The sequence below is a fragment of the Dermacentor silvarum genome, chromosome 3, assembly GCF_013339745.2.
Source record: "Dermacentor silvarum isolate Dsil-2018 chromosome 3, BIME_Dsil_1.4, whole genome shotgun sequence".
Classification (NCBI taxonomy): domain Eukaryota; kingdom Metazoa; phylum Arthropoda; class Arachnida; order Ixodida; family Ixodidae; genus Dermacentor; species Dermacentor silvarum.
In genome coordinates, this window is record NC_051156.1 from 174,828,271 (window position 1) to 174,855,329 (window position 27,059).

At 48.5% G+C, this 27,059-nt stretch overlaps 2 protein-coding genes and 1 non-coding gene across 3 annotated transcripts; 2 read left to right on the top strand and 1 right to left on the bottom strand.

The window, feature by feature from the left end:
* Window positions 1-3,667: 3,667 nt before the first annotated feature.
* LOC119446122 (uncharacterized) lies at window positions 3,668-26,864 on the top strand. Its single transcript, XM_037710475.2, has 4 exons — window positions 3,668-4,782; window positions 19,537-19,701; window positions 21,907-22,448; window positions 23,181-26,864. The coding sequence occupies exons 1-4, from the start codon at window positions 4,318-4,320 to the stop codon at window positions 23,470-23,472; spliced, it is 1,464 nt and encodes a 487-aa protein (XP_037566403.1). The 5' UTR covers window positions 3,668-4,317; the 3' UTR covers window positions 23,473-26,864.
* Window positions 15,208-16,505, bottom strand: LOC119446124 (craniofacial development protein 1). The gene has a single exon (XM_037710476.2). It carries the CDS (start codon window positions 16,303-16,305, stop codon window positions 15,505-15,507), a length of 801 nt encoding a protein of 266 aa, XP_037566404.2. The 5' UTR covers window positions 16,306-16,505; the 3' UTR covers window positions 15,208-15,504.
* Trnaa-agc (transfer RNA alanine (anticodon AGC)) lies at window positions 16,908-16,980 on the top strand. The gene has a single exon. It is a non-coding gene; the product is annotated as a tRNA-Ala (tRNA).
* Window positions 26,865-27,059: the final 195 nt, after the last annotated feature.

Consider the following 27,059-nt stretch of genomic DNA (forward strand, 5'->3'; position numbering starts at 1 on the left):
GCTTATTTTTCTTTCTTTTAGTTTACTGTGCGTGTTTGCGGGCGTGGGGGGGGGGGAGAGGTGCGTGCGTGCGTGCGTGCGTATACGCATACATACCTACATACATACATACATACATACATACATACATACATACATACTACATACATACATACATACATACATACATACATACATACATACATACATACATACATACATACATACATACATACATACATACATACATACATACATACATACATACATACATACATACATACATACATACATACATACATACATACATACTACATACATACATACATACATACATACATACATACATACATACATACATACATACAAATACAATACGAATAGAAGCGCGTACAGCTTATGTTGCCAAATGTGCGCCGCGAAATAAACAGAGCAAGAGCACTGCCGCCGCCACGGAGGTCCCTAGCATTGACGTATAGTATACGTAACAAGCTCTAGACACGCCGTCACGCACGCCTTGCCTCCTAGACGTACGAGACACCTGATGAACCAACCAATCCGCGCCCCTGAAAGACACACACGGCGGCAGTGGTGCACGGGTGACAGCCGCCGCCGTTGCGTTATATTACGAGAATCACGAGGAGGACGAAATTGGGAGAGGCGCACGGTCACGAATTAAGACCTCGTTTCGACACCCGCAGCGTCGTCCTTCGTCTCGAAATAAAACTCTCGGGGTGGCGCCCGTGGCAACCGACTCCTGAGAAGGGCGGCGCGAAACGCGAACGACAGCAGAAGCTATATACACGCAAGGCAGCTATAGCATGCAGGTGCATGGAATAATCTGCAACGGTGTATACGCGTTGCAGGCTTCCCAGCTTTCCGGCATCGCGTACAGGCGGAAGCCATACCTACGGAGATTCCAAGCGTGATTCGGGGCGGAAAAAGAAAAGTACATACGCATCCGAAATGGAATCGACAAGCCGCGGTGCATTCCGAGCCTGCATGGTGCGATGTAACCGCGGAAATATTTGAATGCGCGCCAAGTGGGTTGCGCATTCAGAGAGGAAACTGCAGCACCGTATTCATCAAAAAACAGCGATTCACTCCCCCACCTCCCTTCCACGAGTTACGAAAGGGGAAAACTGCGAACTTTCAAGCAACAGCTGAAGTACAGGGAAATAATGCCGCGCAGATCGTTTGCTGTATGATCTCTGCGCGAAAAGCTTTCGCCGTTATATGATTATACATGTACTCGTATATGCCCGGCGGCACCCTGTAGTCCTGCGGCATCGTATACGATTACTGTATTTTTTTTTCTTGCGCAGCTAATTCGCCTGGTTGATTTTGAAGCGCTCTACAAATGCTGAGCAAACTTAATATACTGACTTATGGCTGATCTCAGAACGAACAGAGAAAGAAAGTACAAAAGGCGCTGATCAAAATGCGCTGACTCCGACACATCACGCGCTACATTTTCACGGTTTCTTCAAGGCAACCTTATGAAGTATTTGGCTTTCATCGTCTAAAAAATCCAATATTTTGTCTATAGACATTCCCTTGTAACGTTTATAGACAATACCGTCTTTGATGGCTTACGAACAATATAAGTTCACGTATAGTCATATAAGTGTAATGACGTAAACATTGTATCGATGAACTTAGGAAATTTACAGCCCGAATAATCGATAGGTTTTCTATCACATCATCACACTGATGAGCCTATTTACTACCATGGCAGAATATTTGCAGATGTTTGCAGAACCCCTTACTCTCGAATGCGCCTCCCTTTCCTTTACACGGATTCTGTGAATGCACAGACTTAACGCTTCGTCTTCGTTATTCTTGGTTATCAATGACAATCTTTGCACACACACACGGACACACGGGCACACTCACTCACTCACTCACTCACTCACTCACTCACTCACTCACTCACTCACTCACTCACTCACTCACTCACTCAAACGCGCGCGCGCGTGCATTGGTGCATGGGTGGGTTTGCCCAATGAGTGCCTGTGGGCTTAGTTTCTATCTAGACGCGTTCACGTAAAAATAACTATCATGACAGGCACTTGTGCAAGAAGTTCAGCTCAAGATAGAGCAACATCCATTCCAAAGGGACATTTCATTTAAACTATCACGCAGTATTCAAAGTGCTAAAGGCTGCGGCTCCAGGTCAGTTAACAATAGCATAGTATACAAGCTGCATCCATTCGATCACGGCCTCCGTATGACGGGCAGCCCACCGCTTGAATTCATGATATTGGAGGCCATGGCACTCATGGCACCGCAACTGCATTCTTCGTAGCTGGAGAGGAAATGAGGGCGAAGGGGTAGCTGAGAGAGAGAACGAATAACCTTCCTTGCTGGCCCCCAAATTACGACCGCAGTCAACACCACCTAGACCAACTAGTTCGTGTTGCCTCAGCGGACGCTCAAGCTCAATGTTGAATTATAAACGCACGTAGAAACTCCACAACCTCTAATCACAGACTGCGCTAAGCAGCTTCCGTGTCATGCACCACTTCGCATGACCTAGCGACCCCATCGCTTCTGCAAACATTAGGTCTATGTATCATTGTATGATATTATGATAGACAGACCTAATGTTTACAGAAGCGATGCTCAATAGTAGTATTCCATTGAACGTCACCGCTGGCCGGTAACATTAGTCACTTTGCGAGCCTCTATAGGCTGGCTCTACCTGTATTCACCAAATAACTATTGCACTAACACATCTTGGTCACGTGCACTGCGCTTGGTACGTTGCTATAACTCCAGAATTACAGCTACTGAGTGTCATCACGTCTTTGCAGAAACTGCTGTTATGTTAATTGAACTGAATGTCATCAACAAAGGCTTCAGAGCGAGGCCAGAAACTGCGTTCGGAAGATGCACAGTACCCTCGTGCTTCAAAGTTGGAGGGTTTCAGCAAGGAAAAGGAAAGCCAGACGGAGGAACCAAGCTAACAGCAAACGTTTTCCATCATAACGCACCTTCGCAGACCCGCAGAATGCGCACACAAGCTGCAGGGTGGCGAAACAGCATTTATCACGAGCTAAAGGCACGCGTTCCCGTAATGGGACCGACGAAAGCCATATTGTTGACACTGCGCGCCCTTGCCATCACTCAACGCTCCATCGCACGCGTTCTGCGGGGCATCAACAAGGCAAACCAGAGGCGCATTTCTCGCAGGACCGCGGCCGCCAATTTATCTCCAGTGAAAGAGTCCATTGCGCAATCTTAATAGGCCCTGCACCCTCGCCTATTAGATTACACCGTTGCGCAATGACGTCACCATGCGCGAGCACGCGGTCGAAAGGGTGTGAGCACGAACGCGCGAGCACGCACACAGATACCCTGCGTCTAGAACGGGCGCGCATATGCATGAAGAGCCTAGGCGACCATTAAAGGCACATCCTCAACTCGCCGACACGCGCGCGTGCGCTCACTTCGTGGTCCGGCCTGCCTGCGCGGGGAGGGCTCGGTCGCGAGGCGTAAACACGCGCCACAGGAAGGACCGGGAGGAGGGAGAAGAGGGGGAGGGTCGAGGAACATGCAGATCGAGCGGCCGCGAATTGCTAAGATTGCCCCATCCTCCTCTGAGAAACTGTTGCGCGGCCTAGGCTAGCCTTCGGCGCAATTGAGGAGGTAAATGAGGAGGAGAACGGCAGCCACGTCGGCCGGCCGAGCGAGCACTCGGCGGGAAGCTCCGAGCGTATAGTACGTACGTACAACGACCACTCTCTCTCTCTCTCAGCGGACTGCGCTCTTGCAAACTCACGCGCGTACGACGTTGCTCTCAGAGCAACGAGTCCCGACGCGCGGCAGCTGAACAAGCCTTCGAAGCCGACGACGACGACGCAACGTCGACGCAACAACGACGACGGCGCAAGTGTCGTCCTCCTCCTCCTCCTCCTTGCTTCTCCTCTCTCCGCTGAGCCGCCCACGGTTCTGGCGGGACGCCATCCGAACAGAAGAGCGTAGATGGGAGCCCTGCCTCTCACGGCAATATTTACGCGCGGCAACCAGCTGAGCGGCAGCGGCGCGGGGATTTAAAATAACCGCCCGTCCCCTTTCGCTGCGCTTGCCACCGACGAAGACGACGCGTCAAGAAGGGGGGGAGTCGACGCTTTTCTCGAATCGGGACGACGAACGTATAGAGACAGACAGCTGGTCTAGCGAGAGCGCCTGGCACTTCATCCGGCGTCCTTGGCCCACACCAGCCGACCGACTAGAGTGGGGGTCTCGTGGCGTCTCCGCGGAAGAGGCCTGGGGCCCGGCGGACAAGGGTCGTGTTCTTCGGCTGCTGCTTCGCGAAGGACCAAGGAAGAAGACATGGCGCCAACTAGTGCGGCGGTGTCAGTGGTTACGGCCACTGCTTCCAGTCTTCGCGGAATAATGTGCCGTCGTCTCGCGGCACTCCTGTTCACTCTGTCCCTGCTCGCGGTGTTGGACTGTGCGCCCTCGGACGCGGCGGCTACCGCCGCCTCTCCCCAGCACGAGGATGCTCACCAGACGCAGGCATCAAAGTTCACGCGCTGGTCCCGCGCTACCAACACGCGTGAGCGGCTGAATGCAGCGCTTAGCGGCGACCAGCCGGTGTTCCTGGAGGCCGACGTGGTGCTCGTCGGTGGCCTCCCCGTGCTCGAGCCGCCGCTGGGACGCCTGTGGGACGTGACGCTCAACGAGCTCCTCTACCAGGTCACCGATAAGCCAAAGCGGGTGACGCTCAAGCTCAACATGAGGAGTACCGAGGTGCTGCCCCAGGCATTCGGAGTGCTCATGGTGGCCTTGACCGAGGTCAGTGCGCTTCCCTTTGCCCCTAAAGGGGGACTATATAGCTCTTCGTTGCAAGTAATGCAATTTTGTATCTTGCCTTGAAGTACAGTGTTGAGCAGCCCTCACTTACTAGATAGATATTATGTATGTACGAAATGGTTGAAATTATTGCTTATTCTCCTAAGGTTGCGAATGTTTAAGGCATTTCCATAGAGGGAGGTTAAATATATTGCGCAGTGTTCACTTTCTCACGGGAATTTTCAGGGAATACCCTTACTAAGTTCTGCTCAAACTACCGCATACTAACCCATCAGCCTATGTGCAGCTGTGCTAACTCGTAATACGTTGGCGAACCTCCATACGTTTTATTATCTGACACAGCATTGATATGCTTAGCTTGCAAGCATTTATACATGGCAAAAATGCATAGCCTCCTAGCGCAAGTTGTGACCATCTCTGCTTTCGAGCTTTCTTCGTTGTAAGCGGTGCGCCGTTATGATGAGCTCGCAGTAGCAATAGCGGTCAGACTACAAGCGCAACTATTCTAAAACGATCCTGATGGCAAGCATTTGTTTGCAGGACTGGGCGTAAAAGTGTAAGTTTCCTTGGCAAAAGCTCAGCAGTGAATGACGCCGATGCCAAGGATGGCGAGGAACAGGGGCTTCGCTAGCGCAGTAATCTTGGCAGGATTCGAAGGATAAATTCTCGGCATCAAGTAGCGGTGCACACTGTGCTGACTCGCGCACCGACGACCCAACAGTCTTCGTCTTCAACCGATTAGCCAAATGGCCTTGACAGAAATCCTCAAGGCAGACGTTTAAGGGAACGCTGGCATCCACTTTTACTTTTAAGATTTCCGCCGAACATATGTTCCAGCGCTTCGGTTTGTCGATTAATTCGCTACCCATGCCGCCATACAGCTAAACTTCTGTTTAACTCACTTGACGTATAGTGCGAATGTAAGCTGAAAAGTTGTGTAGGTTTCGATCCCTAAGACCAGGGCGATTTTTTCAACTGCGAAGCTTCCGAGCAGTCGTAGGTCATGTTTCCGTACATGCACTTAAGTGGGTGCCAACTTTCCCATTCACGTTCACCCAACGTTTCCATTTTACCATATCGGTACATTGGGCCATAAGATACCATACTATATCATCAAAACGTCACCGGAAGCGCTGACTCGTACCATCGGGAAGAGGCGTTCAGTTTAGGAGGGAACATTTTGCCGATCAGTTCAAAACTCATTTCAATTTTACCTTACTTTGGAGAAATGCTTTCTGCTTTCAAATTTCGGCTAGTTTCAGAGGGAACCGTCGTTCCCAGAGCGCGGAATAAAATTGGAGGACACTTAAGCCTTGCCTTTAAAGTAGAACGCGATAGCGCTATCGGGACCCGTTCCCATCGCATCGTTCGCATACGGCAAGTAGGCTTCATTCACTGCAACACTGAACGTGGGAAAGCCAGCTTACAAAGACCAAGCTTACACCGATCCCCTTAAAGTCGGCTTCACATTTAAACTGAAATGCATTACTGCAAAGACGTTTTTCCAGGGGCAATATAAGTGGTCTTATATTAAAATGTGGAGGGTATAGCACCTTTTTTATTATTTTATTGATTGTTTCCTATTGACCCGACGCGCGCAGGTCTGACAGAAATGCTTGAAAAGGGGTTTGTGTTTGAGTTTCCTCGTAGCAGAATTAGGTTTTCTCGTACATTCAAATGACAATCCGACGCCGATTGGTAAACAATCCGACGGCGAATCCGACGCCGAATGGTAAAGTCGTACTTTACCATTTTCTGACAGATTTCACTGCGAGAAATGCAATTTTTGTTCACTAAAACCTTGCACCACGTAAATGGCCTGCGCGGTCGATGTGGTCGGATGATTTTCTCGACCACCCGCGTTCACACGCCGGTTGCCGACGTCGGATTTTTTGCGACACGGGGCACTAAACGCTATCGCGTTAAAATATACAATATGTATTCCTATTTCCTAAGATCTCGCCTTATTGGCTGAAGAAGCACGAGCAGCTTTATTTTATTTTATTGTTTAGGTTTTTTTATTTTTTTTACACACTATGGCTGTGAACCAGTGCCGAGGCGTTCGGTCTTTGAGTGCGTCGTCGTGAGAAACGTGGTAGAAACATTAAACAGGATTGTCGACAGTCCCCTACCGCTCACGTTGGGCAAATGTATTCCGCACATTTTCTTTTCATCACGTTTACCCGGGCTACCATGCGAAATTCCAGCTGCATACTATCAGCTGGGACACTCGGGATATATAATAGCCTCGAAAACCATCTAACAAGGAAACATCATCGGTTCCGCAATAGTGCTCGACACTATTCAGAGTGCACCACATTAGTATAGCACGCGGCTCATGCGAACACCTCGAGTCACAGAAAACATCGCCGCTTGAGCACCTTGCATGCAAGGTGCGATCACTTGGAACAGTTTGTTTACTGATGCTCAAGTAAAAAGTGTTGCCATAAGCTTCTCAATTAGATAGAACCAAGGAGGTTTTTGGTGACAACATACGTCACGGTTCTGAACCGGGCTAGTTAGACATGCTTCTGGAGGCAAGCGTGATCGGAAAGAAGCTAAAGAACTGACTTTCATATATACATTCCTGTCTGCCTCATCAGGCGACGGCCGTTCCGAGGCGTATTCGGCTCAACCAAGCCACGCGTAAGAGTCCGTTCTACTTCTCGCACCTCAGCCGCGACCCAGCCGTTAAACAGGCGTCGCCAAGGGCACGAGCAATTGGCAGGTATTTAAGACTACGCGGCCCGAGGCAGCACGGGACGGCCGCGTTGTCGCCAGGGCAACTGGGTTAAAGGTTCGTTGAAGACGCGCTCGCGCCCTGTCGACACAGCCGTAGCACAGGCCGTAGCCGATCGAGGCCACGGTGAAGAGCATGCCCCCACGCCGCGCTTGTTTCTCTTTTTACTGCCGCCCCTTTTTCGGCGCATGTGGCCCCCAAGAGAGCGCACGCACGCACGCGCGCGATGTTTCAAAACTTCGCCGCGCGCGCTGTGCGTCCCCCGCGCGCCTTGTCGTCATCGCCGCCGTATACGGCATAAAACGGCATAAGTGGGCGAGTCACCGCCGCGATGGGGCTTCTTGCTTCTCCAATTGCCATCAAAGGGGCAGCCGTGTCGGGCAATTAGCCACGCGGTTCTTCTTCGTCTCTCCTTCACGCCACCGCTCTCTGCACAGCCTTTCTTAGATTCGACTGCACAACCTCTCTCCTCTATACGCTGTATACCCTCGCCACAAGGGCTCTTCTACACTAATTACTCGCGCCTGCTTGGCTGTTGCGTTTGCCCCCCTTATCCGCTGTGAGGCTACAGGAAGGGGGAGGCGAGCTCGCAAGACCACTGTGTATGTGTGTAGGGCGAGGCCATGATGCCGTCGGTGATCATCTTCTTCTTTCCTGTCGTGGCTGTGGCTAAGCGCCCTGTGAGCACCCGCGGCTCTCTTCTTCGAGAGGACGTCCTGCGATGCCGCCAACCCTCGCGACTCACAATAACAAGCGCCGCGCCGTCTCAACCGAACGGCGTGTTTGCAAACGCGAAGCGCACGCCGACTGTTGCGACTACAAAGGGCGGTGGCTCTGTGCGGCGATACGTCAGTGTCGGCGGGCGCGCGGCACGTTTGAAAAAGCAGCGCGCGCTGTCGTGCCGGAAGGCGGGAAAGCCGATACGCTCGCTCCGCCGCTGTCTCGCAGCCGTCACGACACGCCTGCCAGCGTTAGATGCTGGTTGGGGGGAGGTCTGGTGCGAGCGACTATGTAGCGCGCTAACACGTGTGCTGCTACAATCGCACTCCCTTCAGTTGGGGCTCTGACACGGATTTGCTGCTCGTTCGCGCCACCGTCCATGTGTTCTGATTCGGAGATACCGCGCTGGCAAGCGCGAATCCTGTTTGCAGCGGCGCGGGAAAAAGAGTGCGGTCGTATAAGATTGGAACTCATGTACAGTTTATTATACGTGACGACACTCGGAGAATTAAAGGAGCTAATCAATGCCGATGAGGAAGTTTTGACTATCGACGATCTAGCTTCAAAATGCTGGATATTGAAGTTACAAAGACACATGCGTTAATTATACCAATGCTGTGACGCTGGTTCGTTGACATGTACTATCAGCGTCAAATGAAAGCCGAACAGCGGAGCGCGTGCCACAAGCATCAGAAACAGGCATAGTGCGCGCCGTCCAGTCATCAGCGCAGACAGGCCCACACATCCGGTTTGGTAGCACAGCGCCACCCCACTGAAGTGCGATTTTTTTTTTTTTTTTTGCCTGTGTTCCCACTCGGATTTTTGAAAGGAAGAAAAAAAAAGAAAACAGAAGCGAAAATTCTGCAACATAAAAAAAAGAAAACAGAAGCGAAACCTGCGCTTCTGAATGTTGCAGAATTTTCGCTTCTGTTTTCTTTTTTTTTCTTCCTTTCAAAAATCCGAGTGGGAACACAGGCAAAAAAAAAAAAATCGCACTTCAGTGGGGTGGCGCTGTGCTACCAAACCGGATGTGTGGGCCTGTCTGCGCTGATGACTGGACGGCGCGCACTATGCTGTTTCTAATGCTTGTGGCACGCGCTCCGCTGTTCGGCTTTCATTTGACGCTGAAAGTACATTGGTTCATTGGTTACATATAGAACATTGATACTGAGACATTTGATATATTAGACAGACATGCCAATGACTTCGACACGATGTGCAGTCGCGCGACAGAGGTACATTCTCTAATGGGTTCTGGAGATGTTTGCCTGGTCATCCGCCAAATAGGCTACTCCAGGTGACAAGGATGAACATGAAAGGACACACTCATACATAGTATACACACGCACACAACATGCACAAGCAACAAGCACACAACGGTAACGCCCAACAATAGTGTCTTGTTGACACTGCAGGGTTAAAGATTCCATATGCATGTTCTCAACAAACTGGAAAAAAGATATAATGTCAGCACCTCCCTTAATACATTTGTCATTGGGACGCCAGGAAGGAATTCCATATTTCTGGTGGGCGTTCTATCGCAACGCTGTCATGCTTATTGCGCTCCTAAATCGTTCCTTTCACAGCTGCACCTGATTGCTTCAACGCTGGGAGGTACGTGTTTGTAGGCACGCTGGGAGGTACGCGAACAAAACACGATAATTCCTTACGAATAAAAGAAAAAAAGAAGGAAAGGCAAAGTTAATGCGTCCTATTACACAATGCGCGTGGCTCGCGCTGGAAAGCAGCCAGATCAAGAGCCGTGATCTTTCATGGTTCGAGCAGCGCTATTGCATCAAACGGAGAGCACGCCACTGAGGGCTGTATCTTGCGCTTGAGGCTTGGCCCAAGTCCAGCCACAGCAGGCAGACAAATTGTTCTTCGGCCGTCAATTCGTACTCACTCGCAAGGATACAAGCAACTATGCGAACTGTTATAAAGTGCTCGACGGCCTCGTTGTGCCGGAAATAGTGCATCAGGCAGGGGGCCTTTAGGAGTTCCACAGATGCGTGGTTATCACCGGACGCCGCCTGCTTGCGCTCTATATAACATATATGCATTGTAAAGTGAAGCCACTTACCTCTTCCCACCCCTTTATATTTCGGTACATCAAAGGCAACCCGCTCTACCGACTCGCAGTAAATTCTGTGCAGCGGTAAGGATCACTGGCAGGGAGTGACGCGAAGGCGCAAATGCATACGTGAGGCTTCTTTTGAACTCTTTGGCGCACGCCTATGCTATAAGCTGACGAACTTCGAAGCCGACAAGTGCCAAAAGCCTCAAGGACGCAGTGTCGCACGAAGCACGCCGGAAAGGCGCAAGGTATATGTGCTTGCCCAAGAACAGCGTAGCATCCATAGCTGTAGTCTTCACTTTCGATGAACGGAACTATTGAGGCATGGCAATGCGGGTTCGCTCAGGGCTATCAAATGGTTCCGGTACGAGTATCCGTCTGCGAGCCTGGATGTAGTCAGGCAGAGCGCAATTGCATAAACTGTGTCTGGAGTATAGCGCACGTCCTTGGCTACTTATTTCATCGTGGTTTGTCGTAATTCGCGTTATAATGTCTTTGTTATGATTATCATCACGAACTTAGTCGTTATCGCGTGGTGCATATGGATGTATGTACGACTGTGTTAGTTGCCAGCGAATGTAATCTCAGAAAAGCAGAGTTTTCATATATACCTTACGAAATCCCCGAGTCTTCACAAGAGACAGCATCACTAAAACAACTCAAATGATAGAGCTCCCCCCCCCCCCCCCCCCAAGCGTAATTGGGAAGATGTGGGTCCGGTTCCTACCGGCGGCTAATTGTATTATCGTCCACTTTCATTTCCATTTTCCTTATTGTATCTACATTTAAATTAAAAGAAGTTCATTTCCTCCCATGTTTTCCTTGACTTCTTTGTCGACTGGCTTTATGCGTTTGTTTTGTAACCAACAAGAAATCGAGCCCCTAGGCTCCCTTTATTTATAGCAAGGCATTTTGGGCACTGCCCTGGTGCCGACCTTCTTTATTTTATTTATTTATTTATTTATTTTTACTTGGAGGCGCGCCCATATGTTCGTAGCTGCACCGCACAGAGCCTAGATAAGAATTATTTCCGCCATGAATCTTCTTAAAATCTCGTACAAGCAATTGCGTCATCCGTAAGGGCAGTCGCCCTCGAAGTTCCCGCTAAGTTGCGCTTTCGTTTCGCTACAAAGGTCACGGAGGCTCTCCAGATGTGCGGGAGAGCACGTTCAGTTCCGCCCGGAGGATAGAGAAGTCGCGCGTAAATGAGGCGATAAGCCAAAGACTCGGGGGATGTGGAGCAGGCGTAGGTGTTCACTGGCAGCAGGAAATGCAAATGTGATGGGGCAAAAAAAAAAAAAAGAGCAATCAAAAGCCCACACAGGAAGCGAGAGACATAGCTCCATCTCTTCAGAGAGGGAGAGAAGGGAGGAAGGAAAGGCAGGGAGGTTAACCAGACTCTTCAAATATCTGCAGCGCTGTTTTACCTGGCGCTTCGGCTTTTTCAAATACTTGAACAACAGAAAAGCCCGTTGAACCAGCAGTAGCTTGTGTCCTATCCATGTTCCCACCTTCGTCCAGTAACGTTTCTTTCAACGGAGAAAAATCAGCACAGAAGAGAACAAGTACGTTTTAGGTGTTACAGGTTGGGTCTGTGTCACGATATATAAACAAACCATTGGGTTTGGGGTGACCAGCTCTCGAGCAGCTATGCCGCATAATTCAATCGCTGAGGTTAGACTATAGGATAACGCTCTCCTCTGTCACGCTAAAACTCGGGTGACACCTATCGGATTTGCCTTAGCGGACATTACTTGTGATATTTTTTTTTTGTTTATTCAAAGAAAAGTGTGATATTTTATTTCTGTTTGTAGGCTAAAGAAATATAGCTGAATAATTAAAAAGGAAACAGTTGACCCGATGTACAATTGAAGATGGGGGCAGAACTTAGGCATTCTCCTTTATTATATGTACTCGCTGGTCTAGTGTTCCTCGTTCCACCCGTTTGTTGGCCAGTCCTCCATCGTGCGTTCATGTCAATTCCGCAGCAGTGGCATCTCTCCTTTATTAGACTTTATGAGTACCTCCTAATCATGGCAGCAGCTGTTGGATTAGGTGACGAACACCTGATAAACATTCGGATGAGCATTCTCTGAAGAAAAAGAAATAAACTTTTTTGAAAGAGCCGGCACTTAATTTGCTTTTAGTGGCCTCAGGTGTCGGCTCGAAGTCCTTGGACTCGGGCGGCATCTTCGGCTTGCCGGACGGCCCAGAGCTGGTCTTCCAGCTCCGAACTTTTCAGGGCCGCCTCCCAGCGGCGGCGACGCCGACGGAGAAGCTCCCCGGCGGCCCCAGCAGCCGGGGCAACGGCGGGCTGCTCTGAAATCCTTCTGATCCTTCTCTGAAAGATTTACTTAGCAAGCCCCGCATTAACACGGTTCATCTCATTCGATCACTTATAGTGGTCGCTGTTGTTGAAGCGTTTATTGAAATGGATGCCTCACTACGCATCCAAGCTGTCCCACAGGGCGCCCCACGGGATTCTGATAGGGCGTGTAGGAGAGGGACGGGAAGTTGTGAATGACACGTTAGGCTGGGGATTCGCATCATGCTCTGCAGTGCTGCACGCAATTGTAGACTCTGGCGCTGTTTGTAGACGAACAGCCCAAAGAGCTACACGCATCGCCCGTTTTGCTACGCGCCCTTCTGGCCACGGTCCCGTTCTTGCCGGAAGAGACGCCGCGCGCGTTCATCTTCTCAGAGCCAGTAGGGCGCGGGCTTTGTTTACATTCCGTTTGTGGGAGAGCCTTGTGTTCCTTTTCGCGGAAAAGCGTCGTGGCGTCGTCCCCCTCTCCACACCCGCCGTCGGTTTGTGCATGCCACGGCCGCGAGGAAGTCAGTCTCTAGGTTCAATGCCCCGGCTCCGTTGAATAACGGCCGAGGAGCAAGGGCCGTGGTGCCGTGGCAATGACTTGTGCATGTGGGCGTGAAGAAGCCACGCGTGGAACACGCCCCGAGTTGCGGGCGCTACAGCGGATGCGATTTCGAACTTGTCAGCGTGTCGTTGGCCACACACGTGGCAGTGGCGATATGAATGGAGACGCACAGTTGTGGCATATTGACAGCCGGGACACGTGATCAATGACGCTAGAAGGAGGGGCAGAGGTGCTGACGCTGTCGATGACACATTAAGTGGGACCGACTGGTGAAGTGCAGGTAGCCTAAAGGTGTTGCTGCACTAAAGTATCACAGCTCACTGCTCAGCTCGGACCTGACAGTACAGCTCTGGGCCGTCCAGCGAGCCGAGGAAGCCGCTTCGAGACAAGGTCTCGGAACCGCGTCCGCGGCGCGTGCCCAGACCCACTAAAAATACGCCGGACTCAAATCTTATCGATTTGATAATAAAGTTTACGTTCTTCTTCTTCTTCTGTCGGAGTCGCAATCCCTACGAAGGCTACAGGCGTGACTGCGAATATACCGTCGTCGAGCAGTGCAGAGGAGGACAATGAGTCTTAGGTGTGTGCGCGAAGCCCCCTCCCCTACACCCCCCCCCCCCCCTCCATACCACCTGGTGTTTTGTTGAAATTCCTTCACCTTACCAAAAAAAGAGGGAAATACCAAGACTCGCCTTCACGTAGAGAGTGTGATTTATACCAAGATGGGAAAACGCAGCCAAACGCGGCGGTTGATTAGCGCAAAACAAGAGCGAATGATCTTTGGGAAAGCCCTTCACCAACATTAACGCTGACTTGACCCTGCATTAGACCATTCCGACTACGCTGAGGATGATGACACGAGGACTCACGAACACGTCAGCTACAGAAGATGGCGGCAATTATGCATACATTGTAAATGCTTGTCAAACGCCTTGCAGTGCCACTTTCTTTGTAGTTCAGTCACCACGTATTACTACCCTTATCATCAGCGTAGGCTTTTTCGCTGCCACTGAACCGACTGACTAGCTCGTGAATCCTCAGGATTCAACACGCGGTTGTTGATTGGTCATAGTACTTTTTCCTCCATCATGTTCACTTCCTCCTTTCCTTAGTGGAAACGGCTATAATGAACTTCTTTCAGATTCACAACAAATCGTCAACAAATGGCAGACGCATAGCCGATCTTGACAGACGTTACCGCTGCATAGTTTGCCAGGTAAATTACAGCTGCCCTAAAGTTTCTCACAATTTCATTTTTAAATTATTTCTCACCATCTTATGTACGACATGAGATGGAAAGCAGCTCCTAAGTGGATTTGACTAAAATGTTGCGAGAGATGTGCAGGGTTTACTTATTGATCTGCCAATGTAGGATTATGTTCTTAGCCATTCACTGTCTACAGACCTTCCAGGTAGGTCAGGATCACTCCTTGAGCATCGAGATGTACGCTACGGGCCATGCTTGGAGCACGACATTACTGGTCAAGGGAAATTTATGTACGCTTTTCATATAGTTTGTTGGACAAAAAGTGATCAGAATTGGCGCGTCGGGTGGTCTTCTATGAATGAAAGTTCAGTTTGATGGCCTTGATAGATTAAAAAAATTGAATTCTTTGGTTTTACGTGTCCAAACAACAATATCATTATGAGGCACGCTAATGGGGACTCCAGAATAAATTTTATCACCTGGACGAGCGCTTTTTTTTTCTGCATTTCGCCCCATCGAAGTTTCGACCGCCGCAGCCTGCAGGATCAAATTCGCCAACTCGAGTTCAGCAGCGCAAAGCCTACGCTATATGAGCTGCAATCAGTGCTCAAATACTAATTAGGATGCTCCGAGTTCGGCTCGTACACTATGCGTGAAAAGTCGAGACGCAGCGTGTGGAAGAACATGCATTTCTCTTTCTAAAATACTTATCAAGTGGGAAAGTAATCTGAGTGTCTTCCAATGAAGGCTCTTGTTATTTTCTTTTAAGTGCGACACTTCCACAGGAAGGAATGCGATGGCAATAACTCTGAAAACAAGGTCATGGTAAAGTTTAGTCTTTACGCCAATTAACAAATGCTTGAGACTTTTAAACACAGCTGCTGAAATGTGAACACGATTCAGACCATCCTGAAAGATGCCTCTTTTATTGCTTCTTTGAGTATTCACAACGTGCGAAATGTGCCTCCGAACGCAGCTCAAGCTTCTTTCTAAATCCTTTACAATGTGAGTGCAATTCGCAAACAGGAACACAAAAACGCGGCTGCAACGGTCACTCAGGTGCGGTGCGTCGATCTGTTCTTGGCCCTCAGTCCTTTTCAACTTCGAACTGCCGCTCGTCAGTGCGCTGTAGGAACGCTTGTCTTTCCAGATAGCCGTCTTTGCCTCTATTATGGGTCCGCAGGTCTTCCGCAATGCCCTCGCTCCGCTTGTAGCTATCCCAGTCGAGCTTGGATTTCTCCAGCGTGCTAATCTTTTGCTTCTTGTTCATTAGCCGACCTAAGACACTTGCGACTCCGCCCGGCTTCTTGCTAGCGAGTGCAGTTGACTTGGGTTCTCCTTCCTGTTTTTCGAGCAAGCGCGTTTCTTTCGAGTCTGCTGCCACTTCCTTGTCAACCTCGACGACTTCCCCCGCAAACTCCAGCAGCTGAGTAATCCGAACCTTTTTCTCTGGAACAGCGGCGACTTGTGAAGTAGCGGCGGAAGTAGACGCTTCGCCCGGATCGGGAACGGCCGCCCGTTTCTTGGTTACGCTGTCGGCGTCTCTCAAGAAGTCGGACCAGAGAAGGTCGTCTTTCGCTTTGTCCTTTTGGGCAGCGAGAGTGCTCTCGTCCTGTTCCTTCGCGTCGTCTTTAGCGCTCGGCACGTTGTGAACACTTCCCTGTGCTGGGTCTTTTCCGTCGCAGCGGATGCTTCTTTTGACTTTCAGACGCGGCGTTACCTTCCCCTTCCGCAGCATCCGGCCAGTCGTGGCGACAGGTCGCTCTTCAACGTCGCTCTCCGCGTCACAGTCGGATGCGTCCCCGTCGCTCTCTTCAGCCGATGGGACGTAGTCGTCATCGTCGCTTTCTGAGCTATCGGCGTTTCCGACGAGGTCCAATGTTGACATGTTCTTCGCGACGTCGAGAGAGGAAAAGAGAAAGGAATGGCAGTTACCGTTGTCGGAGGCTTCCTTCTCTTTTAGTTGCACGTTCGGGCAACGTTTCAAATGCGTTCGACATTGGGGATTGCCTAGACTTGCGTCTAAAAGAAGAAACAGACGTGGCACGAGCAACGCCCGAAACAAATTCGCCGGGCTAGCAGTCGGGGGCGACAACAGCGACGAGAACCAGGCCGCAGTTGCGTAAACGGAGAAAATGCGCAAAATAAACACAGCCAAATATACTTTAGGGCTCATCAAAAGCAGAAAAAGAGGAGTAGACGGTAACTGATGGAACTTCAAGCCTTCGGACAACCGCTGATTGGCCTATGTTTCGTGCGAAGGCAGTGTAGGCACATTTTCCACAGTTATCGATCGTGTTTCGCGGCCTGTCTGAAAAAGACACTAGATCTAGGGTAGTCTTAGACGTCATTAATATTGGATTGGAATATTCATTTGACCATAGGAAGCAGTAAATTGAAACCGTAAACAAATATTTCTCCACAACGTAGCACAAAAAAAAAAAGGAAGCCACAGGGTACACCCATTATATTTACGCCGCTGAAGCCGTCGGGGGTGTAGCTCAGATGGTAGAGCGCTCGCTTAGCATGCGAGAGGTACGGGGATCGATACCCCGCACCTCCACTTTTTTTTTTTTTTTTTTTTTTTTTTTACAGGGCATGTTTCTATATGTGTGCAGCGTCAAAGGATAACAATTTTTTGGCATCACTGTCAAAGATCACCTATAAATAAAGGCCCTTGCGACTGCGAGCGCGTGCGTTTCACTTGGCTAAAACAATAGGCACATTATAACTGAAACCTGGGTAAGAAGGAAACTTTCGATGAACACGAAGAACATTGGACACTTGTGCACACTATATATTGATCCGCACAAGTACGTGTATCAATTACGGGACGCACGGAAATTTAACAAAGCGTCTCGGGGGTCACTATAAAGGGCCTTGACAAAGCGTGAAAATAATATGAGAACTGTCGTATGCAGAGGCAATAACGAATTACAACAGAAACTTTTCTCAGATAGTTTGATCTCTGTACAAGCACACGTTAGCAATGAATTTGCATTTAAGATCGGAAATATTTAATAAACCCTTTAAGTGGAACGATGTAAGCTCAGTGGTGGAGGAGAGATCACGTGGGCAGCGCCTGTCGCGATAATTCAGTATAGTTTCAAGAGGGCGGGTTGAGTGCACGGTGTCAAGAAAGTGTGGCTGTAATGCTGGTCTTGGCTCATTCATTCTGCAAAGACGCATAGGTTTGCGAAGAGTTCTTTATATATTATATACTTCGAGGGGGAAAAGTTGCAGAAATTATTTTGTATATATGGCCCGCTCATGTATGACGTTATGAACACCGCATCCTTCTTTACGACCAGGCTTGTACACGCTACAGATGTTTAAAAAAGTAACCGACCATGAAAATAACTGTAAAAAACTACTAAAATGTGATCAATTACTTTTACGCTACTTTCCTTCCATCCCTTATTAACATTTCACAAATACTGTGAATAGAACCGGTATAGCGTGTTCTTCAGTGAGTCCTCTGCAGTCCTTCACTTTATTTTCATTTACAATTTACTTTTCAAAATCTTAGTTCGTCATCTTCCGCCTGAAAACTCGCTCGATGTGCGCGCTGGAGTCAAGGGCTGTGTTCTAACGTACAAACGCCTTGCGCGCAAGGTTGTGGTTTCTAAATGCCGCGACGCTCGGGTCTGGGTCCTCCACGAAACGCTTCGTTGTTGCAGTCCCTTGCAGAAGACGCTCCCGGTAGGGCCAATGAAGGGCGCACAAAATCTTCTATAGGTGATATTCTGGCATCAATGTCCCTGATAAATAACCATGTCCATATATTCATACTTTATTTAAGCTCGGAGCTGTGCTATCGAGGCATAACAACGACAGTTCAAATCGTCAGCCAACATCTGATGGAGCGTTAAGTTGAGGAAACAAGTGCTTTGCGCCTATAGACTACTTCACGCCTGTCTGAACACACGCATCTGCGAAGCTGCGGCGAGGCACGAGCGAAATTCCAAATGCTCATAGCTGGGTCACTTGTTGTTACAACTCGTCTCTTCAATAAAGTGATTTCGCTAGGAGCACCGACTGGAGCAACCGCCAATCACGTACTTTTGCACACCTCTTTGTAGTTACTTTCGTTGTTCCTGTAGCGCTAACCAGCGTCGACCTTCTGGGGTCGACTAGTCTGTTTCAAAGTTGAAATAACCTATATGAGGAAAAGCATCGCCCGGCGCATGGGGCCTCTGCAAGCACGGGGGCATACCATATATATAGGCCCGACCACATCGGGCCGGCGGTGGGCGGTCAGCAAAAGGAACGAGACAGTTGTGCGCACGATATGTGCATTGTCTCGAATCACGCTGTCTCTGCAATCTCGGCCCATTAACTGAAACGCTGTCGGCTCTAATGTCTGCTAAAATCAACTTCTGACAGCACCCGCTCGGTACAGATTCATGTAAGCGAACCTAAATATGAGCTTGCTGCCAATGAACTGGTTTTACCATGTTCAGAGCGCACGTGCATTTGCCCAGCAGGGGCCATGATGCATGTACTTCTCTCCGCTTTCCCGCTATTCGCGCTGCGCTTGGTTTCAAGACAACCTTGAGGGGAAGGCCGAGGATCTTTCCACCGAATTATTAGAGGGAAACTGGCGCGATGCATATATCATCAACCATGCTGTTATCGTAGACTACTTCGCTTTTCTCACTGTTCATTTAAAAGCTTAAGTCAGTTTGTCGTGGCAAAAATAAAACGAAGAAATTGAAAGAATAAATAGCAAAAAGATTCTTCTTACCATAGTTGTCTTCCAGCCCGTTAAGGACTACAACCTACCGGTATCCTTTATGGCGGGGTATAGTAATGAAACTCATCATAATATCAATCTAGTGTTATATAGTGCCTGAAAGCAACGAACTTGCTTGTCCCACCGTAGACACTGTAGACATTGCACGGCGCACGTAATCAATCTGAACGCTTTTTTTTTTTTGTCTCCTTCTCTTTCGTTCCTCCATACCGTTTTTCAAGTGCAGCTTAACCAAATGAACGAAGTCTATTAAAGATTCCTGGCCATTCACCTCCCTCTATGTTTCGGTTGTGATCTTTTTAGTGTGAATGGTGCGGAGATTATTTCAGCAGCATCATGCGTCCTCTTCTTCGTGTTTTGCAGAACCTGCTCGACCTGTGGATTCACGCAGACGTTCTCGCCGGTTCGGCGGGCAAGCCGCCTGTGGAAGCGAACTCGTTCATGCGCCAGAGCTCGCCGTTCCATCCTTTCGCCATCATCTCCCTGGGTTGGAACACCAAACCCAAAGGCGCATATTCTTGGGGCCAGGTAAGCGCAGTTTCTGATTAAATGCCATTAGTCTGGTGAAGACAGGTTCCTCTCATAGTTGAGATGTTTGCTGTCTTTATTTATTTAATTTCTTTAGCACTTCGCCAACTATTGATGGTTGGTGTTTCTCGTTCTGTGTATACAGGGGGCCTAGATTATGGCACTTAGCTTTATGGCACTGGATGTCGACCGACAGAATGTTGCCGGTGAGCGCACTTCTGTCCTCCGTAGTCAAGTAATGAGTCGTCACATGTAACCTGTACATATAATGCCGGTCATAGATATAGGCCTCTCAATCAAAAAAATAAAAGCCCCTTTCTTCAAGAAAGATGGTTGAACGCGAAGCTTTCTCCCATGCAAACTGAATCAAAGTTAAAGTCCGAAGCCAACGATCACGCAGTGAACCCAAGAAATGCTGAGCGACCGATGCGATCAATATGTGATTTGATTGCTTGTTTAGGATTGTATTTTTTGAACGTTGAAGTTGAATGAAGATACATTTCGTTAAGTTGCATAGCCTTTATTTTAGATCCTGTAGCCGTTGAATACACGCACACACACTTTCACGGTCGACTCTACACTTGAACAGTATTGCCTTGTGATCGCTGTGCAGAGGCTCTGCCGTTGCCGATACACGGTATCGGCCTTACGGGCACGATCGCGCTCGCACTATAAGTTCGCGTACGGCAGCTCCTTCTGCCGTGCGCTGCACCCGCGGCCTACCGATGGTGACGGCCGGGAATGCATTGCGTGACGCGCGAAATGCAATGCAGATATATACAGTTCGTCTGGGTACGGTGGCGTTGCAGTTCCCATTGTTCTTATCGGTACAACTGCAAATGTAAACTGTAGTGTTTTACGATACGTATGTCATGTGCCGTTGTCCTGTTGTGTGCGCAGATAGTTCCATTGGGTAAGTTGGCTTTCCTGCAGTGCGTTTTCGGTGCTCACGGACGAATCAGTGAGACATAGAGAGCTTCGCTTTAATAGCTCATAACATTCAAGGATGCTCTGAATTTCTGCAATTTCTTATATTTGGGCTACCTCATTATGGGACCACAGGTTATGTGCCCCTGGCCACCGTGCCTCTGGCTATACGCCAATTCTTCTCCAATCCCTCATTCGGGTATTTTCCACTGTGACGCAATAGGTATAGAAATATTAAGGGTATAGAGACTGTCCTCCATCTGTTGGCGTACGCCTCTCCTCACTATTCATCACTCACTAAGCATCATACATCGTCTTCGTGTTCGGGACATCGCTGCATGAATGTTTCATATCTGCCTGATTTGATGTTAGCGTTTCGGCATCACTTGAAAACGGTGTATTGCATAATCATTGCATGACACTAAAGGTGTCGCTTGCGCAATGCATAAACAGGAACGTCGCATCACATCACACGTTACGTAGGAAGAAAATCGCATTTCATTGTATAGCCTTTAATAAACCACTTCCCGAAAGCATTGCGTCACGCAGATTCCAATTTATGTGCCACCAAAATTTTGTAGGCTTAATCCCCATAGGAAATTTAGGAATTTGTGTGGCATCTAACGTATTCATGCGAGCCTCCTGAACAGGCTGAGACTAGGTGTTGCCTTTATGTGACAGTCATATGCACCGCATTCAACGCTCACAGTCGCCATACTGTGATATGCGCAATGTACCTGAGACAGGGGAACACACGCTTTCATTATTCTAGCGCTTTGTACAGCACACTGACGCGAACAAGGGGAACACCGGCTAGGAAGGAAAACACAAGCCGACGAAAGGAAACAATGTTCCTCTCGTCACCTTTAGTGTGTGTTGTATATAGCCGCAAGAAGAATGAACGGACACATACTAGCCAAATTCACCGGTCTGTGAAATGTTATTGAAAACCTACTCGTTGCTCCCCAATATGACTGCGAATTTCAGGCACTGACATAGGGCTGACAGCAACACATCATTATGTGTTGCTGTGATACAGTGTGTGAAAAATGTGTGGATGCTTGTGACTGACGGAAGACGGATCAGAAGCCGAGTTAGACTCTTGTGGTGTTTGGTTTCTTCTTTAAAAACGCGCCATTTCTCTCTTGCTTCCTGGGCCTCCTTATCTGTTGGCTTCTTACGGACATTACTTAAAATACTGTTCCATAATTTCTCTTATTGTTTTAACTCATATTAGGAGCCAGCAGTTTATAAACAATTTGACCCCGTCAAACGCAGGTGGAATCCATGGTGCGGCTTGTGAGCTGCGGCTACCCCTTCCTCTCGCGCGTGGCCTTCAAGGTCCGGGCGTCCATGGTGGAAGCGTCCTTGGCGCAGCTCTCGTGGCTGCTTGACGTGATGCCCAACGCCACGCTCGTCGTCTGGTCTGCGGACGGAGAGGCACCAAACGCCAGCGCTCTGCACATTCTCCGTAAGGCCCGGCCATCGGCACGCATCGTCTACGACCTGCCTCAAGAGCACCAGCTCGAGAACCTTCTGGAAGAGGCCGTAGCTCAAGAGGGCGGTGAAGGCGCCAAGCAAGAGAGCACCGACGTTGGCTGGAGCGCGGAGAAGAACAATACCGGAAGCTGCCGAAAGGCGTCCCTACTCGGACGCAACGCTGTCGTGCTTGGCGATAACGGCGTCTCGATGATGCTTCCTGATTCGTGGTCTAACTTCGAGGCCAAGTTGGATCTGACCAAACCTCGCTCCTTGGCTGTGAGCCTAGGCGACGAAAAGCTCTCCCTCGAGGGCGCATGCTTCCAGCTGGTCCTGAACAGGTGAGAGGATCAGGAATTTGATAGCCGTGGTGTCTCGCGGGCTTCGCGATTCGGGACAACGGCGAAGTTCGGACACATGTCAGAGGACCTACGTGCTATAATATACGAAGAGTTTTAGCCATTCTGTACACATATTGCCCAGCCTACAGAATACTGGAACACTTTTCAGTAGATGGAAGCAGCAGCGCTGGTAAATACATGTTGTGGGACTTTTTTTCCACCACAAAACGCCAGAAGTGCTCTTGTATAGCGTGCTGTCCTCGTCGAGGGGGGTGGGGGGGGGGGAGCCTTTATACATTAGCTATTGTGTTGCTGCCGTCGCTTCTACGCTGTCACTAAGTAACTCGTGGCGCTTCATTGTATTCATAATTTCATGTGCTAAGGCTCAGCTCACATGGTGGCACCAACTCAACTTACATGATCGTTACGTGATGGCGCCAGAAGCGCTGCTGCTCACGTTTACCCCTACGGTGTTTCGGCATTCGGCAAATAGTAATGCAGTGTCGCATTCTGTAATATATAATTTGTACTAGAAGTCCACTCTACTAAATATATTTTGCCTGACGTCTATTGCTTTCCCGGTAAGGCATGAACGCCTTAGTCCCTCATGCAAGCATTGTTCATTGACTCATGTAGGGCTTGGCGACACATGTTTGTATAGCGCTGCCGAGTCGGTACAGATGAAAACATGCAGACATGTGTAACGCTTGCACATTGCCTTCGCTTCAACAGGAGCGGCCAGGAGGTGACAAGCCGCGCCTGGCCGACGACGTGCAAGAATCACGGATCGTCGTCTTCTTCGTCGAAGAAGCCGACTGCTCCCGCCATGGTCAAACAGTGGACATACGGTGAGCCGGCGCCGCTCAAGCTGCAGCCGTCTCCAGGGGCAGTCGTGTATGCTGTCAAGCTGCAAGACCCAACGGCGGACCCAACGGCGGACCCTGCGGCTGCGGCATCCACACTGGTCCCCACGTTGCTCCTTCTGTTCTTCGGAATCCTGGTCGTGAAAGTGCCTGAGCTTTGAGCGGTGCTTTATTGAACTGACGAATGCGGCGGAATGCCAGCCAGACTGTTGGCGGGGGACGTGCACACAGCGAAGCAAACAGCGTAGGACAACGCTAGTAAAGCCCCTCCACAGAGGTTGAAGTGGCCGTAACACTTTGATGGAAGGGCTTTAAACGCTAGAAGCGTCAGAAGGGTTTTACGTACTCGTTAACTCGGGGATTTAGGAGTGTAGCGACGGGGGGAAGGTGCAAACTGAGAGAAGCATCTACCTAGGTTTCCTTTGACAGAAACGATACACATGTACTCCATTGCACTACATCCCACCTGTAGTGGCAGTTCGAAGTCTAAAGGATGATAGTCTGCTCGTATACCTATACCCTTCCCACGACTTCCGAAGTCACTGGGCAACATTCCTACCACCGAAACCCACCAGCTTATTTGGAGTCTCGATATTACGATCGCAAAGGGTCAGCGAACCTATCCAGGAAAGTAAAATTCGGGCTACAGGCGTAAAAGCCCAACAGCGCTTTCAACAGCTCGCAGATGACTAGAGTGGCGTGTATGGAATTACAAAAATCAAGAGAAACAGACTTTAATGAGTGGTCGTAGAGTCAGTGTGGTGTCTCTGATCCACTAATAATTGTATTTTTTCACCTGCTGTTGTCAGAGGACCATAACGCAAAGGAAAGTCAATGACCATATAAGTTAATTCTAGCAATTACCAGAACACCATTGTGTTACCGTTTTCATCGCGCTTCCGTTCCGGCACATTTCTCATATCTCAGTTCACTCAGACATACGTTTACATAGTATGTATACTGCATCTGGCGTGACCACAAGTATTCCAGTTTCAAGCGAATAGTGCATTCCTCCTTCTAAAATAGCAGGATTGTATTTCTTTAAGCACTAAATGATTGTACAATCTTCCATAACAAGATTTTTACATCAAGGATAGCCAATCTGAAATCACCGACTCTTCCAACACATTATGACGTCACAGTTTGCTTGTTTCGCCTCTTTCGCGCACAGATGATTTCTCGTAAGAAGCTACACTTACAAAACCGGTCTAGGAAATCTGTTGTGTGTTAAAGCCAAGCAAAAATACGCCGGAAGACAGAGAGGCACGATACGTCTATATTGATTCATGGGCAACTGTGATGTGACATACGATGTTTTTATTCATTTATGCATCTAATAACGCGTCCATGGGCTCCACTCATTCGGCCATTTTTGTGAACTTAGAGCCCAGCTTTCATAATAGGATGTACCCGTTTATTATATTTTATTCTATAGCGCTTAGAAAGTCCCAAAAAAGTGTGAGGTATGATTCTTGTACGCAGCTACAAAAAGTAAAACAGATTTTTTTTTTTGTTATTTCTATATTGTAGAAACAAGATTCAGCAATACAAAAAAAAAAAAAAAAAGAAGAAAGCATTACCCACTACTGTCCAGGTATGTCATACAATACGCCGGAGTTCGATGTGTTATCACGTGAAAAGTGTTCTCCCCTGGCCCCGAAAGCCGTTGTTCGGTCTTTTCTCCTGTGCGCCTGGCTTGCGGCGTGCAAACTTGTCGTGCGCTGTTTGCTTCACTGTTCAATGGTGTTATTTTGGGGCTGTACATAACACATGTGACACTCGCAAGCTCTGTTGGCTTTTTTTTTTTTTTTTTCGCTGTAGAAGTCGCTTTGCTCCGTTGATTGCGTTAGCGAAAGTAGTTTTGAAAGCACTCCGGTCTTTTATATAGACAGAAAGACATTTTTTTTTGCCACATTTTTATAAAACAAGACATGATATCGACACATGGCCACAACTGAAAGCCGTCTCGGGCAATCAACCAGTGTACGCAAATACAATTATGTTCCTTGCAATGAGACGTCATTTATAAAGAAAAAAAAAGGAAATATCATTAGGTCGAGGCAGTATGCGGTCACTGTTTGTATAGTATACACTTCGTTACTGGTTTTCGTTACGTTTTCTTCTTCCTTTCTCTTTTGTTCGTGCCACAAGCTTTACTTTATATAAAACAGCATCACGATTTTACATCATTTCACGCGTACGCACTCTGCATCCATGACATTTCATTCGGCCGCCGTAAGTCACGTTGAAGTATTACTATTGTACTACTCTCGGCCAAAGCCTGCAGTCGCACCAAAATGAGGCCATTCGTCCTTCCATCGAGCAATTACGCAAGGAGCTATTTGTTTATGGCAGGAACAACGCGTCTCGAGCGTACAGACTACACTGGTTTCTCAGGGCAAAACCCATTCCTCTTTAAATCGCAGCTGGATGCTTTGACCAAGACAAGCAATGCACGTCGTGGCTTATTTTAGCTCTGCCTTCAGTGAACTCAGCTTTAGGTTTGCTTAGGCCAGCTTAAGGGAATCAGCAGACGATTCTACACGAATTTTAACAATCTCGCAGAGAACGCAAAGACAACTTAGTCGCGTAAATAATTTTGAGTTTTTTTTTTCTGGCAAGAGAACAGATCGCGACCGAATTTATTAATTTTCTTTTGTAGTTGCCAGCCCTATAAAAAACTTGCTGTGGCAACAAGCAACTAAACGTAATGCAACTGGCACACAGAGATTAACTTTATAGTGCTTGTGCGTGATTGAAATATGCAAGTATTGTGATAATTAGCTTACCCAGAACACACACTGCAGTCGTTATTTTTCGTCGATGTTTGTGGTAGTCTCACCGCGCAGGGTCGATGAAGTATAGGCTCAACAAGAAGACTTAACTTATGCATACTTATGATGCATGCTTTCGCTGTCTAGACTTTAGAGAAAGATAACTGTTGCTAGCATTGTTTTCTTTTTAAATCCCGGACTGCTGGACATAGGCTCCATTAAATCTGCTTCATTCTTTTCTCGTGTATGTTGCGCAGATGACGTCTTTTGGGGATACGTTCGCGGTTTTGATCACGACGTGATGTAGAACGATTGAAAAAAAAAAAAACTTCCTGGTTAGCACTTGCCGAACGTGTGCAATACCTTCTTGTCCTTTGTCGTCGGACTACGAGATTATCACCGATCAATGACCTCATCATTGTCAGGTATGCCACAGGCAAACGTGTTTCATGCAGGAACACGACCTTGAATTTAAATTGATGGCAGCTTGAGTCTATTTAGCACGATGTGAACAAGTGGTCTTAGTCAACAGTGAAACATTTCTTCGGGTGCCTTCTCCGTACTTTTGTTGTTCGGCTGCGTTTGTGATTGGGTACCTAATTCCTTCATTGAGCACAGCGGTATTCGGTTGTACCATTGAAAAGCCATTAAAGAAAACGATGACTCGTATTCGACTTAGGGCGAATGCTCACAACAATAATTTTTCTGTTCTCACTCTCTCTTATGTACATATGTGTTCGCATTTAACGAAATAAAAGTGTGTTTTTCGTTGTAACAAAGATTATTTGTCTACGTTTTCTTCCGCACACACGCTTGGTGATGCGCGCAAGTTGATGCGCGCGGTGATGGCTGAGCCAAGCGAGTACAGGCAACACGCATCCCAAACAACAACTGAACTTTTATTCACCCCGAAGCTCTTAAGAAAAGTGACGTGTCCTCGCGCATGCACTCTTGGCATTGCCTACGGAAGCGCC

Coding starts and splice junctions, on each gene's coding strand:
- LOC119446124 (XM_037710476.2), bottom strand. CDS start 16,305: ATGTCAACATTGGACCTCGTCGGAAACGCCGATAGCTCAGAAAGCGAC.
- LOC119446122 (XM_037710475.2), top strand. CDS start 4,318: ATGGCGCCAACTAGTGCGGCGGTGTCAGTGGTTACGGCCACTGCTTCC. Junction 4,783..19,536: donor TCATGGTGGCCTTGACCGAG/GTCAGTGCGCTT, acceptor CGTGTTTTGCAG/AACCTGCTCGACCTGTGGAT. Junction 22,449..23,180: donor TTCCAGCTGGTCCTGAACAG/GTGAGAGGATCA, acceptor TCGCTTCAACAG/GAGCGGCCAGGAGGTGACAA.